This window comes from Lodderomyces beijingensis, assembly GCF_963989305.1.
Source record: "Lodderomyces beijingensis strain CBS 14171 genome assembly, chromosome: 2".
In the NCBI taxonomy this organism is placed as follows: Eukaryota; Fungi; Ascomycota; class Pichiomycetes; order Serinales; family Debaryomycetaceae; genus Lodderomyces; species Lodderomyces beijingensis.
Window position 1 is genome coordinate 1,519,956 of NC_089971.1, and position 14,150 is coordinate 1,534,105.

A 14,150-nucleotide genomic window follows, 5' to 3' on the forward strand; every position below is an offset into this window, starting at 1 on the left:
GATATTGTTCTGGACATTATTGCAAGAAGATATAAAACCAGCGGGCCAAGACGTCTCTTCTTTCCATTCCTTATTGCTGCTGCGGTGTATTTGTTGTTGTATCGTCCGAGAAAGATCCTGAAACCTCTCTCGTTAAAACCTACCATCTGGATATCTCTCTTGGACGGAAAGGACGAAAAGACGAAACAACCGTGCTTTTTTAGACCGGAGGGGGGGAGGCCGCGTGCGGCCATACAATGGTCCAACCATTCACAATCCTCTTCATTAACCACCTCCTTCTTTTCCCATCCTCCTTCTTTTCCCATCCTCATTCGGTTTTCCCCTGAGGTGATGCTTTTTACGCGACACACACGTTTGCTACGTATTCGGCACAATATGCCCTGGTGATCGCGCCGAACTGACCTTCGGCAACGTGACCTGAAATATACGAGATTTGTTTTGCCTCTCAACAAACGTTTTTTTTTTTTGGTAACCTCTACGTCACGTGCCCTTTCTTAAATTCTTTTGGGTTCTGACTTTGTAACCGCAGCGTGCCTTTTGTTAAAAACTGCAGTTGCACACACACTCTCCCGCCCAGTAAATAGAAAGAAAACAAAAAGCCCCAGACCTGCAAGACACACAGGCCAGCAGAGAAGAGACAGCGAAGTGAGCTTGTTGTGGTTTTAGCTTCCAATGCATCGCGTATTCCAATCGCCATTATTAAGTGTTAGTAATATCAACATTAAGACAGATGGAAACGAATAGAGAAAAAAAAACCCGAAAAACCCAGAAATACCCAGAAAAACCTAAAATCTCTTCCATTTGCTGTTAACACCACCGCTATTGTCACCCACTGGGGCCGAACTCCACAAGACTAGCTTTTCTTTCTTTTTTAGAGAAAATAAAAGATTTCCGCAAGTCGCCCAGGCACGAGGTACAAGATGGGAAAAGGGGGAGAGAAACGCAAGCTCGGCATAACAGGGGCAAAAGTAAAAAATACGGCGTTTGTTGTTAAAGCCGGTCTTTTTCGTTCGCAACCATCTCGACGACTAGGCCTCAAACGTTTCCCAATATTTTTTTACCTGGACTGAGCCGATTGTTGTAGATTCAAGCAGTAGAAGTGGGAAATTAATGTTGTAACAGCAGAGAAAAGCACACAGTTTCTCTCTCTCTCTCGTGATAAGAGTAGTATGCTTGGTGGTGGTGGTGGTGCAATTCGGGCACCATTCGATCATGGCTAGACCGTAGATGTTCCGCTCAGCTGCTTATTTCTTGAAGAAAGTCGAGATTGATGTTAAGGTTGTGAGACCAATAACGTCACCAACTGGGACGCAAAAAAAAAAAAAACAGAACTTACGTCACTCCACGTCACCAAGATTTTTCCATTTTTTGGTTTTTTGCGCTTTGCTGTTTCGGATATGTCCAAGTTCACATCTCGGTCAACACCACAGGGGAAGCGGGGGGCTATGGACGCAAGGACGCTGACGTTTAAGGAGGTGATGTCAATCGATGATGGTGTTTTTCATGCGAGGGGGACAGTCTAAATTCGTCATTTCCACCACCGATTCGAGTTGCAATCGTCCTAAATTGGGAATCGAGAGAGGAAAATAAATGCAATGGACATGTTACTCTCCCCTTCTGGGACATTTGCAATTATTTTTTTGCTTGATTGATGGAAAATCTGGGGAAAAGAGAGAGAAAGGGGGGGGGAGGGAAATGGTAATTGCCGCTTAATTGGTAGACGGAACCTCTTGCTCTTGGCACCTCCCCGACCCCCCTAAGCTATGGCGAACCCAAGCTATGCACATTAGGTGATGTGGCTGGTGTTGCGCATGCTCTGGCGAAATAAAGTCACCGTTTTGTTGAAATTAAAGGATGTGCCCTAATTATCGAGAGTCGGTTCAAAAACTGTTGCAGCCATTTCACGTCCATATCCTTATTCAGATCCATGATCGACTCGAAAAATTTGCTCCCCACAAAATTACAATCGCACTATTCTTCACATTAGCACTCGATTGGTCTAGTTGATATAAGCTAAGCCATAGCAGATTTCAAGCTACCCTTCACCCTCCACTTTATGCACCTGGCCAAAAAAAAAAAAAATACAAGAGACGATAAAAAATTATCCGTTTTTTTCAGCAATCTTAAACCCTTCAACCGTTTTTTTTTTCGATTTTCTGCATCTGCATTTGGTTATCGTGGTTGAGATATGGCTGATAATCACATACATTGCACGCCAGTGAGTGTGAGTGTGTGGGGCTAAAAGGATGGGAAAGTTGATTGATGTTGCAAAGTACATAACTGAACGGTAGCTCTAGGGGAGTAAAGAGTGAAGGCTCACGAATAGACTTTAAAGGTTTCGGAGAGAACAATCTTTGGAGTTCTACTGTTAGTGGGGAGTAGGGATAAGAGGGGAGGGAGGGGAGGACAGGCGAGGCTGAAGTTGCACACTGGGTAAATGGAAAGAAAGAGGCGAAAGAGAGAGAGACCAAGTTAGGGTTGGTTTTGGGAAACTGATTTCCCCCTGTTGTGGTGCTTTCAGTGGAAATAGACTATGCCGGCTCAACTCTTCTACTCAGGTACGTTATCAAAAGGGACTTTGCTTTTGCAACTTGTGAGCAGGTTGTTGGAACAAAGTAGTCCAGATATTGACCCCAGGTATATACACATGGTAGCACACATATCCCCCACTACCAAGTGCAGATAGAGATAAAAGAAGTTTCCATAAAGTTCGATTTTGGTCTCTCTCTATATTTTCTATCACCATAGATGATACACCCATTCTGCCACCTCTCCAACACATATACCACCACTCCAGCCTCCAAAAAAATTCTCTTCACCACACTATCGAGAAGCTCAACAACCGTCGATATAGCAGAAAACGCACCACCGCTTACTAATTGGATCTCCACAAGTGAAGGCAAAAAAAAAAACTCCCACATTTCAAAGGCAAATCCAGTTTTTTAAAGGGAACGGAAAAAAAAAAAAACGTCACGTACATCAAGGAACCCCGTTAGCTCAAACTATATACATTACAAACCCAAAACACTTTTGGCCCTGGCTCTTCAAAGTCTCCAACCACTTTCAACCAGAAACCAAAAGATCTCAAAAAATACAAATACTCTGCGCGTCAACTAGTCGAATCTTTGAAAAGGAGTGAATCTTGCGTGTTCTTTCTCATAAACGTCATCTTCAAACGATTTACCATAGTTTTCTAATCCCATAATTCACAGAAAAATCTCAGTTATCCCCAATGTCACTGTAAATCGATCCCTTTTTGCCATCAGATCCTACTAATAACATACATATACATCTACACATTTTTTTTTTTTTTTTTTGGTTTCAAACACATTCAAGAAAAAAAGAAGAAGCTGGCTCAAACTATTCCAACAATGGTGAGAGAGACACATTATTATGATGTGCTATCGGTTTCACATAATGCTACGGTTGAAGAGATATCGCGAGCTTACAAACGACAGGCACTAAAATGCCATCCGGATAAAACAAACCACGATCCAAAACTAACAGAGCAGTTTAAGGAAATGACCCGAGCCTACGAAGTGCTAAAGGACTCGAAACAGAGATATATATACGATCGATATGGCCAAGCCGGGTTGGAGCGAATCGTTGTCCAGGAGTCACCAGCACCACCGAAATCGAGAGACCAACCTTCAGAAGAATCGGACTCGTTCGAAGAGTCAGATGAAGATTATACAGCAAGCTTCCTGTCGCAGCAGTTTCCAAACTTATTCACCACCACGTCATCGAGCCGGCGGAATGCTGGCCGCAACCACTTTGGTCAGCAGCAGCAGCAGCACCACCCGTTTCAAAACCACGACATCTTTTCCAGGGTCTTTGATGACATGAACTCGATGTTTTCCAGCCACAATGCATTCTTTGCCTCCCAGTTCCAATCCTCAATGCCCCAGACCAGTCACATAACCGAACGAATAGAACCTTATGGCACACCTATCCAAAACCAGCTCTTTAAAGGAGAGAATATCCACCACGTAAACGAAGTCACCTTGTCCGATCTAATGTATGGCAGAATCATCAAGCTCTCACTACCGAAAAACATAAAGTGTCTCCACTGCGATGGGTTTGGAGGATTGAATCCTTCCACATGCAAGAGCTGTTTGGGTTCGGGACAAGTCTTGGTTACTCAGTATACCCAGTTTTCCCATCGAAGACAAACAAAAGTATGTCCCACTTGCAAAGGCAATGGGATTTATTTCAAACCCGTGGACAAGTGCATATACTGCCAAGATGGCCACGTTGAACAAACAAAAGTTGTGCAGATAATTGTACCACCAGGATTACGTGACGGCGACAAGATTGTTCTCAAGGGAGAAGGCGACGAAGGCAGAAACATCATCCCCGGCGATTTGATCGTGGAGTTGCGCCAAAAGCATCATCAACTGCTAACCAGGAGAAATACCGATTTGTTTATGGACTACAACTTGGACCTCAAGACGGCCTTGCTTGGCGGCGAGGTGATGATCCCCAATTTCCTACGCGTGGGCCAGTTTCTCAAGATTTTCATCAACACCCACGGGTACGGCCGCATCAACAGCCCCTCTGTCCAACAGGGGGAAGTATTGGGTACCATCAACTCGGGAGAGCCCAAGATTGTGAAAGGCTTGGGGATGCCCATCAATAGAGAGGTTGTTGCCAATGGCGGATACATCATCCAGGAGAGCCACACCGCTTCGCTCCCTTTGCTAAGTGAATTTGAACGAGGCAACTTATATATAAACTTCCATGTCCAGCTCCCATCCGTGGAAGAGTTTACGCAAGAAGGGTTGATCAACCTCCAGAATGCTTTACCGGGGAACTCTTCCTACATTGCATCGCCGACCGAACGGATCATCGAGTCGCACCTCTCCAGCATCCACGGCTCGAAATCCAACCCTATAACAATTGATCCGACGCCAAGTGCTTCGACGGGAGCGTCGCCGCGGCTGAGCAAAGAGAGCTTCACGGGCAAGCCGAGGCCAGGCGGGATGAAATGGAATAGCGACCCAGAAAACGCAGCCAAGACTCGTACTGATTATTTCAGTCCCAGTGGCGACGAGTTTAAGCAACAAGCTCAAGCCCAAGCTAAATCTCAATCTCAGTCTCAGTCTCAGTCTCAGTCTCAGCCCAAGAAAAGAAGATTTGATAATGAATCCAGAGCAGAAGGTATTGCTAGTGGCTTGTGAAGAACTGCAGTTTATATTTTTTTCTTCTTGCAACTTTAGCTAGCTATGTAATTCCTGTTTAACGACCTTATGAAATATGTCAATTGTAAATATGTCACAACCTTTAAACGCAACTCGTGTTCTGTTTTAGGCTAGACACATTCCCCGTATTTCCGGCCACTTGGTAGCTGCTTCGGTCCCTCTGTCTTTCTCTCTCGCCAGATCAGCCGGTTGAAGCATTTGTTAGCACTGCAACAAAAACATGCTACCCATATGCAACCAAAAAGTTGAAAACCAACCGTATCACCACCGGCACCTGCAAAACCTTGTCCATCCTCCCAGCCTCGCTCCCCAGGTGTCCCAGAAAAAGAGCAAACAAAATAAACCATGCCGCCGCAGCCCGTACTTGAGCCGTCACTAATCAAAGACCTATCCAACCACATCTACGAGAAACGGAAAGCGACTGCGTTCCAAATCGAAGCAATAACCAAGGCAGCCCTAGGACGAAATGACTCGCAAACAATCTACAGAATAATTCAAGAACTAACAAACCTCACCACGTTATCGGGCGGCGGGTCCGGCTCTTCAAATTCCAACTCCAACTCAGCCAAGATGGGAGCCATAACCGCGTTGGGCAGCGTTAGCGTGGCCCTTGGATCATTTGTCATTGCTTACTTCTTGGAAGATATCATCAAGCCGATATTTGCCACGTTCAAAGATACCGATGCGCGCGTGAGATATTACGCGTGCGAGTCGCTATATAACGTGGCCAAGATTGCCCGCGGGGAAATCTTGCTCTACTTCAACGAAATCTTTGATGTGTTATGTATCTTGGTGAGCGATTCCGAATCGAGCGTCAAGAATGCGGCTGATATCTTGGACCGTTTAATCAAGGATATCGTGAGTGCCAAAGCTACTAATTATGTCAGCATTCTCCATGCGCAGCATCCAAGTGCTGCTGATAACGACGAGATGAATGGCAATTACGATTACGATTTGGCGGTGCGGTCCAATCTTGTTGATGCCCAGGGCAACACTATCCAGATTAACCACCAGCAGGATCCACTGAAGGCGTTCCAGTTGCCTAAATTTATTCCGACGTTGTTGGAGAGGATGTACACTATCGATCCGTTTACAAAGAAGTTTTTGTTGTCGTGGTTGGAGCTCTTTGATGATATACCGAGCTTGGAGTTGATTTCATTCTTGCCCAGTTTTTTGAAACCCTTGATCAAGTTTTTGTTTAATGGGGCTCCTCAGGACATCAAATTGGAAACGCAGAATTTGTTGAATGTGTTCTTGAAGGAGATTCGCGCTGTTGCGAGTGTCAAGTTGGAGTTGAAGCGCAAGCGCAAGGAGATGGAGATTGAAAAGGCACGAGCTGGAAAGGAGAAGAAGAATGAACAAGTGGAGAAAAATGGCAAAGAGGTACAAGCTGGCGAAAGTGGCGAAACAAGGGAACAAGGGCATGAAGTTGAAAAATCCAACGGCAAGGCGGAGGAAACGGAGGAGGAGTTGGTGATTGATGAGGATGCAAGTATCACTTCGGAAAGCACCACCGTGTTTAGAAGGAAAGAAATTATGAAAGAGGGCCAAAACGGGCAAGAGATTGAGGAAATTGAAGGCGAAGAAGAAATTGAAGATGAAGATGGCGAAGAAGAAGAAGAAGAAGAGGAAGTCATCTTTGGTCAGAATATATACATCGACCACCTGAAAATCATCACCATCCTTCTTTCATTCCTACAATCGTTTGGACAAAATACAAACAAGGCCAAGAATGACTTTGCAGGGGACTCGCACGAGACGTTGTGCGACGTCCAGTTCATCTGCTTGAAATGGCTCCAGGAGTTAATCGACATTGCCCCGCAGGATATCCTCACGAGCGTACCCGAGTGCGTGGCCATCATATTGAAGAACATCTCCATCACCGATGAGCAGCAGGAGTTTGAGTTGCGTGACCAACTAATCAACTTCAGCTATAACATGCAGACGTTTTTGAACAAGTTGCACAATGATATCGACGCGTTTGAACTATACGGATTGAACCGCGAGAGCATCGCTTTATTCAACTCGGTCCAGTTGCCGCACATGCTTTCGGCAATCATCAACGAATACCTTGCTCCGTCTCCCATTCACAACAACGAGTTGTCGAGAATCAACTCGTTGGAATGGCTCATATTCGTTTACGAGCGCGTGCCGGTTGATTTTTTGAAATTCTTCCAGAGCAACGATAATGGGTTTGAGTTGACGGATTTGTTGAAATACGACACCAGCAACGATGTGATTTTAAAAGTGTTGCAATTATTGGCTAAGATTTCAGAAACGAACCAAGAGTTTTTCAAAGATTTCATCTTCAAACTCATCAAACTCTTTGAAATCGAAGGGTTTGAAAAGAGCAGCAAAGTTGAATTCATCATTCGCAAATTGTGCCTCACTCTCAACTCGGAAATCATCTTCACGACCTTGTCGGAGGTTTTCCAACAAGAGTACAACTCACAGCCTTTGACGTTTGCCGACTTGGAATTCACCAACATGATGATTGTGACATTGAACAATATCCTCCTTACGTCTTCGGAACTTTTGCCATTCCGCCGCAAGCTAAAGACGCTAGATATACTTGATGATCAGAACTGGTCACTCTTTTCCAATCTTTTCCAATCGTGGTGCTTTGACTCCTCGAGTGCAATCTCACTATGTCTCCTCACTTGCAACTACCACTTGGCCTACCTCATAATCAAATCGCTCTCGGAATTCGAGATCACCTCACAGTTGTTGATCCAGCTAGACGTGTTGGTGCAGTTGCTCGAGCTGCCGATCTTTATCAAATTGCGCCTTCAGTTGCTTGAGCCGCAGGAGTACCCTGACTTGTACAAGAGTCTTTACGGCTTGCTTATGATCTTGCCGCAATCCACCACGTTTATGAGTTTGAAGAACCGAGTCAGCACCATGGTTAGTTTCCAAGCTGACCAATTTGGCGCGCTAAGGCTACAGAATAAAAAATGCTGCGGGAGCGAAGAGCAAAAACGCAAGGATGAAGAACGCAAGGTTGTTGAGTCGAGAAGTGCCGAATTGTTGAAACGGTTTGTTGGCGTTCAGACTCGATGCGAGGAGCTGCTGCATTCGAACTCAAAGGGTATCAATTGAGATTAGGCTTCTTGTGAAGATATAAGTTTCATATGATTAAGAGTAATGATTAATACCAGGTATGCAAAAACAATTTTCACGGGAAGGATCACTCTTTTTTTTTTTTTTTTTGGAACGGTTACAGATTTACGATATTGCGCTCTTGTAACGATTTGGAGTGCTTGAGGTCAAAATCGGCGTTTGCAGCAACTACAGTTTTTGAACGAGGATCTGTCCAAAAACACAGCTACCCCCAACTGTGGCATAAATCAAGTGGTTATTGGCGGCTTTCTGAAGGGTGGGGCAATTCAAGTGGAATTTATTGATGAATTTGTCCAAATCGAGTTGGATCTTCTCAGCACGCCGTAGAATGCATGTGGTGAACGCCGCCTTAACCATATTGAGATAAATCGTCAAATAAGCCAAAGAAAAGACCTTGAGATCTATAAAATCATGGTGGCCTTGTCCAAGGATCTACACCCAACCGGACAGCGTCCCTCCGGTCATCGCCATATGGATGGAGTCACATAATTTTGTTTTATACATTAACAAATAAATAATCATCGCTAAGTAAACTTCAAGTGCTCAAGTTAAAACATCGCTCTTTCCAGCATTCTCGTCATCGTCATTGTCATCGTAATCGATAGATAAATCATCCAAATGCAACGTATCCAAAATCGAAGTGTTGAGCGTACTCGCTGATTTCTTCTTCTTGGTCGTAGTGGTGGTGGTGGTGCCGCCGGATGAAAACGCAGCTAGGTTCTCCAATTGCAAAAGCGCAGTAGTTGTTGCATCCTCGCTTTTGCCTAGGGGCGATGTCGGAATTGTATCCAGCAAATGAGCTCCACTTGGTCCATTTGGTGCAGTGGCCATGGATGAGATGGAAAATTCTGTACAATCAGCTGAAGTGACAATTGGTTTCTTTGCTTGTTTCTGAACCGCGGGCTTGTTCACTAGGGAAGGCATAGATGATACGTGCTTGGTAACCATTCCATTGGCAATACTCGGCATGATTATATTAACGGGATACAAATCTTGGCCTTGTTGGCGCTTAGTTGGTGTACTGTTTGACGAATGCAGTTGCAGTTGCAGTTGCAGCTGCACCAACATATCTTGGAAAATTGCCGGGTTTTGAAGTATCAAATCATCATTATTGTAGTACGGCGACGACGATGCTTCCGATTTCCTAGGTGATTTGCGTTGATGCCGAGGGTGGTGTTCACGAGGACGGTGATGGTCACGATGGCGATGGCGGTGGTTACTCTGAGTTTGACTTTGACTTTGACTCTGAGAAGAAAAAGTCGAATTTGACGAATCCGTTGAGCCACCGGTGGAAGCAGACGACCAAGAATGGGCCAAACCATGGGGCACGTCATCGCTAAAACGATGCAGTTTCAATCGATATTCAACCTTAGCTGCCACTGTACGACGCAACAAAATCTCCAACAACAACCTCACATTCAATTGGTTCAATTCTCTCGTGTTCAAGTGCTTGCGGTCCTGGGGAAACAAAGTCTGGAATCTTGGAGGTATACCTTTGATTGCACCCTCGGCACCACTCTGTTCAAACACGCGCGATTTATAATTTTCGTACAAGACATCCATAAATTTAACCGATTCCACCTGGTTTCTAACCTCACTAGTAGTTTTCTTTGGCTCAGTCTTGATATGGTAATGGAGTTGAGGCTTAGGGTGCAAGGGTTGAGTGAAGTACCAATACTTGATTTGGTCAGGAAGAATCGACGCCACGATTGATTCATAATTGCTGGACTTGATAAACTGATCAAATTGTTGGCGCGTTTTGAAATTTGCAAGTGTAGTTGTTGTGGGTTTGAGCTTGGTGTAACGTAGTGATCGTTTGCGCATCACGGGGAAGGTGAACTTCGGCCACAACCAAGGCAACCACCAAGATGACGGTGACGATGATGATGACGATGATGACGATGCGGCCGGGAAGGCGGACGATTTAGCTTTTGGCGGTGAAGAAGCGGATCTGTGATCTCGTTTGCAAGTGGTGTTTCTTCGTGTTATGCGACCTCGATTGCGTAGTGTTGCCCGTCGTGAAATCACAGAGCCTGATCTTTTCAAACTCGATGAATCAACAATCACCTTATGGTGATCAGGGCTGTGGCCACTCGCCAGGTTTCCATTTTCGGCTTCTCGTCGCCTGTGGCTAGTTTCATCTTCAAACTTATGCGAGATCCGTCGATATCGCGTGGCATCATGCCATGTGTTGTGCTGGTGCAGCAGTTGCTTTCTTCGATGGACCGTATCTTGCAGATCTTCCTCGTCGGTGTATAGTACATGAAATGGATTATTGATGTTTTGGGCAGGAGCAGGAGCAGGCGTTTTATTTTTAGTTTTAGTCTCGGCCTTAGTCCTGGGCTTAGTCTTGGGCTTGGATTTGGGAGATGGTGGATTTGATGTCGTGAATGCTAGTGGCGGAAGCGGTGGATTGTGTGGCTGAGGTAGATACGTTGTTGTCATTTAGTAGTAGTAGCAGTAGTAGCAGTAGCAGTGGTATCGCTATCATGTGTCGTTTGATCTCAGCAAGAATGGGAGATGGATCCAGTAGCTGACGATTAGGAAGTAAAAGAACTGAAACAGAGCTCTTTTTCCCCTTTTTCCCAATTCACCCATATCTTGGGTGTGTTGTTTCCCTCTCGTGTAGTGATGTAATGTAGGAGGTTTTTCTATGCAAAATAACGACTGATTCGAGTGGGATAGTTATTGCTGCGAAATTAAAAAAAAAGGCAAAAATGGCTGGTTGAAGTTTCTCTAAAATTATCGTGGCCTTTTGTGTCATATCCGTGCGAATTTTTTTTGCAGCCTCTTGTTTTTGGTGGAATCTTCGACAATGTTCAGGAAACCTCTGGGGGGGATGGTATACAGGTCGAGACTGCCATGAAAGGGTGAATAAAAGCTTTGGACTAGGCTAGGTTTGGTTTCCTAGTTTTCGAGCAACGTTATAAACGAAAATGTGTGTGTGTGTGTGTTTGTGCGAGGCTATACCACTGATTGCAAGTCATCATTGATTCTGAGAAAACTCCCAGGTATTTCGAAAATCAAGCTTGTGAATGTGAGAAACTGGCTACTGGAGTCGCTTGAGTGTTTTTTTTTTTGTTTCCGAGACTGACGAACAAGCCTGGGTGATTCAAGGAGCACCAGAATAAGGAGAAAGGTAGGGAGGGGGGTGGGGTTGGTTGGCCTCGTCCGTTCTGGAGACCTCCTTTGCATTTCAATCTATAGACAGGACTTTAAACTTCCCTCATCATCTGCTCCTCCTCTTTGTTTCGTTCAACAGTATGGTTGCCATTTTGCTTGTATCATCCTCAGTTTCAACGAACTCCTTTCAAAAATAATGATGTTCTTCAAACAAGCTCCAGAGTCTCTACCCGGTCTCTTCATCATGAACATGATCCATCTTGGGCATCGGAGTGACTATTTTTCAGGTGATCTTTTTTTTGTTCCACATAGTCTAAATTGAAAATAACATTGAGTCCTTTCAACGAAGTTCCAGCAGGTTTGGATCTTGTTGGTGAATTGAGATGTTGTGCCGGTAAATCTATTCTCCTTTTCTGATCAATCATGATTGCCGGGTAGGTTTGCTATTTTCAATTTTGGAAGGTGCGACCGCTGTGCCGGGTGGGTTTGTGGTCGTTTTTCTTAGCAAAATATTAGGCCGGGTAGGTTTACGTTTTTTCAATTTTGGAAGGTGCGACCGCTGTGCCGGGTGGGTTGAGTCTACTATTTTTTTTAAAAAAATTTGTGCCGGGTAGGTTTGCATTGTTTTTTTTTTTTTTGTTTGGAAAGCTGTAACGAATAGATTTGCTGGAGGTGAAGGGATGAGTTGACACACTCAATCAGCGAATCCGAGTTGACGGGTGCGTATTGCACTTGTGTAGTAGTCTCCACTAAGTTGGTCTGAACAATGATAGCTCCCCCCGCAGGCTAAACCTCTTGCACCATCTGAAGTTGAATTGCTTGCAAAAAGCCTACTCACTGCCTGAGACAGCAGTCCCTAATTGTGATCCTCTCGTGAGTATACCTCCTTGAACAAGATCTCTCACAACCTCATAAAGTTTTGGTTTTGCTTTTACAGTTCGATCAGCAACTTTTGACTTCTGAGGCATTAGAGTATAGGGTAGACTGAGAATGGTTGAAGTTTTGGATTCATTCATTGAATAGCTTCTTTGGACTATATAAAGTTTCTTCAGTGTGTGAATGTTTTCTTTAGTGGTGCCTGCTCTTGCACTATCTTCAGGCAGGTTTGATTCTCTGTGATTGTCGGGGGCTTTTGGGGGCTTTTGGGGGCTTTGGCCCAAAAAAAATGAGCAGAACCATCAGAGTGGTGTGAACGCCGCAGCGATCTCCAGAGCCTGGGTCGAATTGGCAGCATCCAGCGGTATACCAGTTATCCCAGAATAGAGGTAGAGGAGACAAAGACTACAAGAATCAAGGTAATTCACAACAAGCCAAGGAGAATATGACAACCAAAAACAAACCAAAGCAAACAGCAATAAACCAGTGACCCACCAAATATATAGCCAACGCCAGCCAGCCAAAGCCATCGAGCCTTATTCAATTCATCGAACCTTACTGAATTCATAGAGCCGTATCCCCCGCCGAACCATAACCACTAAGCCATATTTCAATGAAGCCTTATACCATCCGGTCGTTTTTTTTTTTTTTTTTTTTTTTTTTTTTTTGCAACCTTATCCCGTCCAGCCGTTTTTTTTTTTTTTTTTTTTGGGGGCAGCCCTTATCCCGTCCAGCCATACTTGGCAGCCTTATCCCATCCAGCCATAATTGGCAGCTTTATCCCATCCAGCCATACTTGGTGCAGCTTTATCCCGTCCGACGAGAGATCCTGCAGCCTTATCCCATCATCGAGCCATTCTCCCTCTCCTTCCCCTACTCTCCTCGCGCAGCCATGACCATCCAGCCCTATATACATGTGGCCCTATATACATGCAGCCCTATCCCATCCGACAAACATTCTTTTTTCTTCAACAACCCTATGCCATCCTTCAAGTGTGCACTGCACTGTTCCTGGCTGGGGTTTTTTTCTCATTCCTGTTCGTCTTCCGGTTTAGTTGCCCCATCTGTGTTTTGGCTTTCTGGTCTGGCTCCCCACTCTCCTTGCCCAGCCATGACCATCTAGCCCTATATACATGTGGCCCTGCAGTCTTATCCCATCCGACAAACATTTTTTTTTCTTCAACAACCCTATGCCATCCTTCAAGTGTGCAGGTAAACCATTGGCCCTGCAGAGAATTTTGAGCCGTTGCAGTTTCCAACGGGACTCGTTGATTCGCCGGCTGAATCGAGAGTTGGTCCGAAGGTCGGCTGGCTCATTTTCATCTGCTTTACGGGTCTGTTCGTTTGGCCTCACTGCACTATTCCTGGCTGGGGTTTTTCTTCTCATTCCTGTTTGTCTTCCGGTTAAGCTGCTCCCTCTCTGTGTTGGCTTTCTGGTCGGGCTCGCCACCTTTCCTTTTCCTTTCTCTCCCCTTCTTTTTTTTTTTTTTTTTTTTTTTTTTTTTTTGGCTCTCCGGTTGAACTGCTTTGTCCCTGTCCGTCTTCTGGTTTAACTGCCCAATTTCTGACCTTCTGGTTTAGCTGCCCTGTTTTTTTCTTTTTCGGCCTTCTGGTTCGGCTGCCCTGTTCTTGCTTTTTCGGCCTTCTGGTTTAGCTGCCCTATTTTTTTTTTTTTTTGTCGGCCTTCCGGTTTAGCTGCTCTATTGATTTTTTTTTTGACCTTCTGGTATGGCTTCCTTATTCCTGTTTGTAGCTCTCTGGTTAGGCTTTCCTTTCCCTGTGTTTGGCTGTCTAGATTGTCCCATCCCCCCTTTTTTTTTAGCTCTGATC

At 44.9% G+C, this 14,150-nt stretch overlaps 3 protein-coding genes across 3 annotated transcripts; 2 read left to right on the top strand and 1 right to left on the bottom strand. All coding sequences in view use genetic code 12, as the record gives it.

Moving 5' to 3' along the window:
- Positions 1-3,371: 3,371 nt before the first annotated feature.
- Positions 3,372-5,180, top strand: LODBEIA_P17840 (uncharacterized protein; the record flags this gene model as incomplete). Its single annotated transcript, XM_066971710.1, has 1 exon — positions 3,372-5,180. One exon carries the CDS (start codon positions 3,372-3,374, stop codon positions 5,178-5,180), a length of 1,809 nt encoding a protein of 602 aa, XP_066828722.1.
- A 366-nt stretch (positions 5,181-5,546) lies between these two features.
- On the top strand, positions 5,547-8,300 carry LODBEIA_P17850 (uncharacterized protein; the record flags this gene model as incomplete). Its single annotated transcript, XM_066971711.1, has 1 exon — positions 5,547-8,300. One exon carries the CDS (start codon positions 5,547-5,549, stop codon positions 8,298-8,300), a length of 2,754 nt encoding a protein of 917 aa, XP_066828723.1.
- A 564-nt stretch (positions 8,301-8,864) lies between these two features.
- Positions 8,865-10,766, bottom strand: LODBEIA_P17860 (uncharacterized protein; the record flags this gene model as incomplete). The annotated part of the gene is made up of 1 exon (XM_066971712.1): positions 8,865-10,766. The coding sequence occupies one exon, from the start codon at positions 10,764-10,766 to the stop codon at positions 8,865-8,867; it is 1,902 nt and encodes a 633-aa protein (XP_066828724.1).
- Between the last annotated feature and the right edge of the window lie 3,384 nt (positions 10,767-14,150).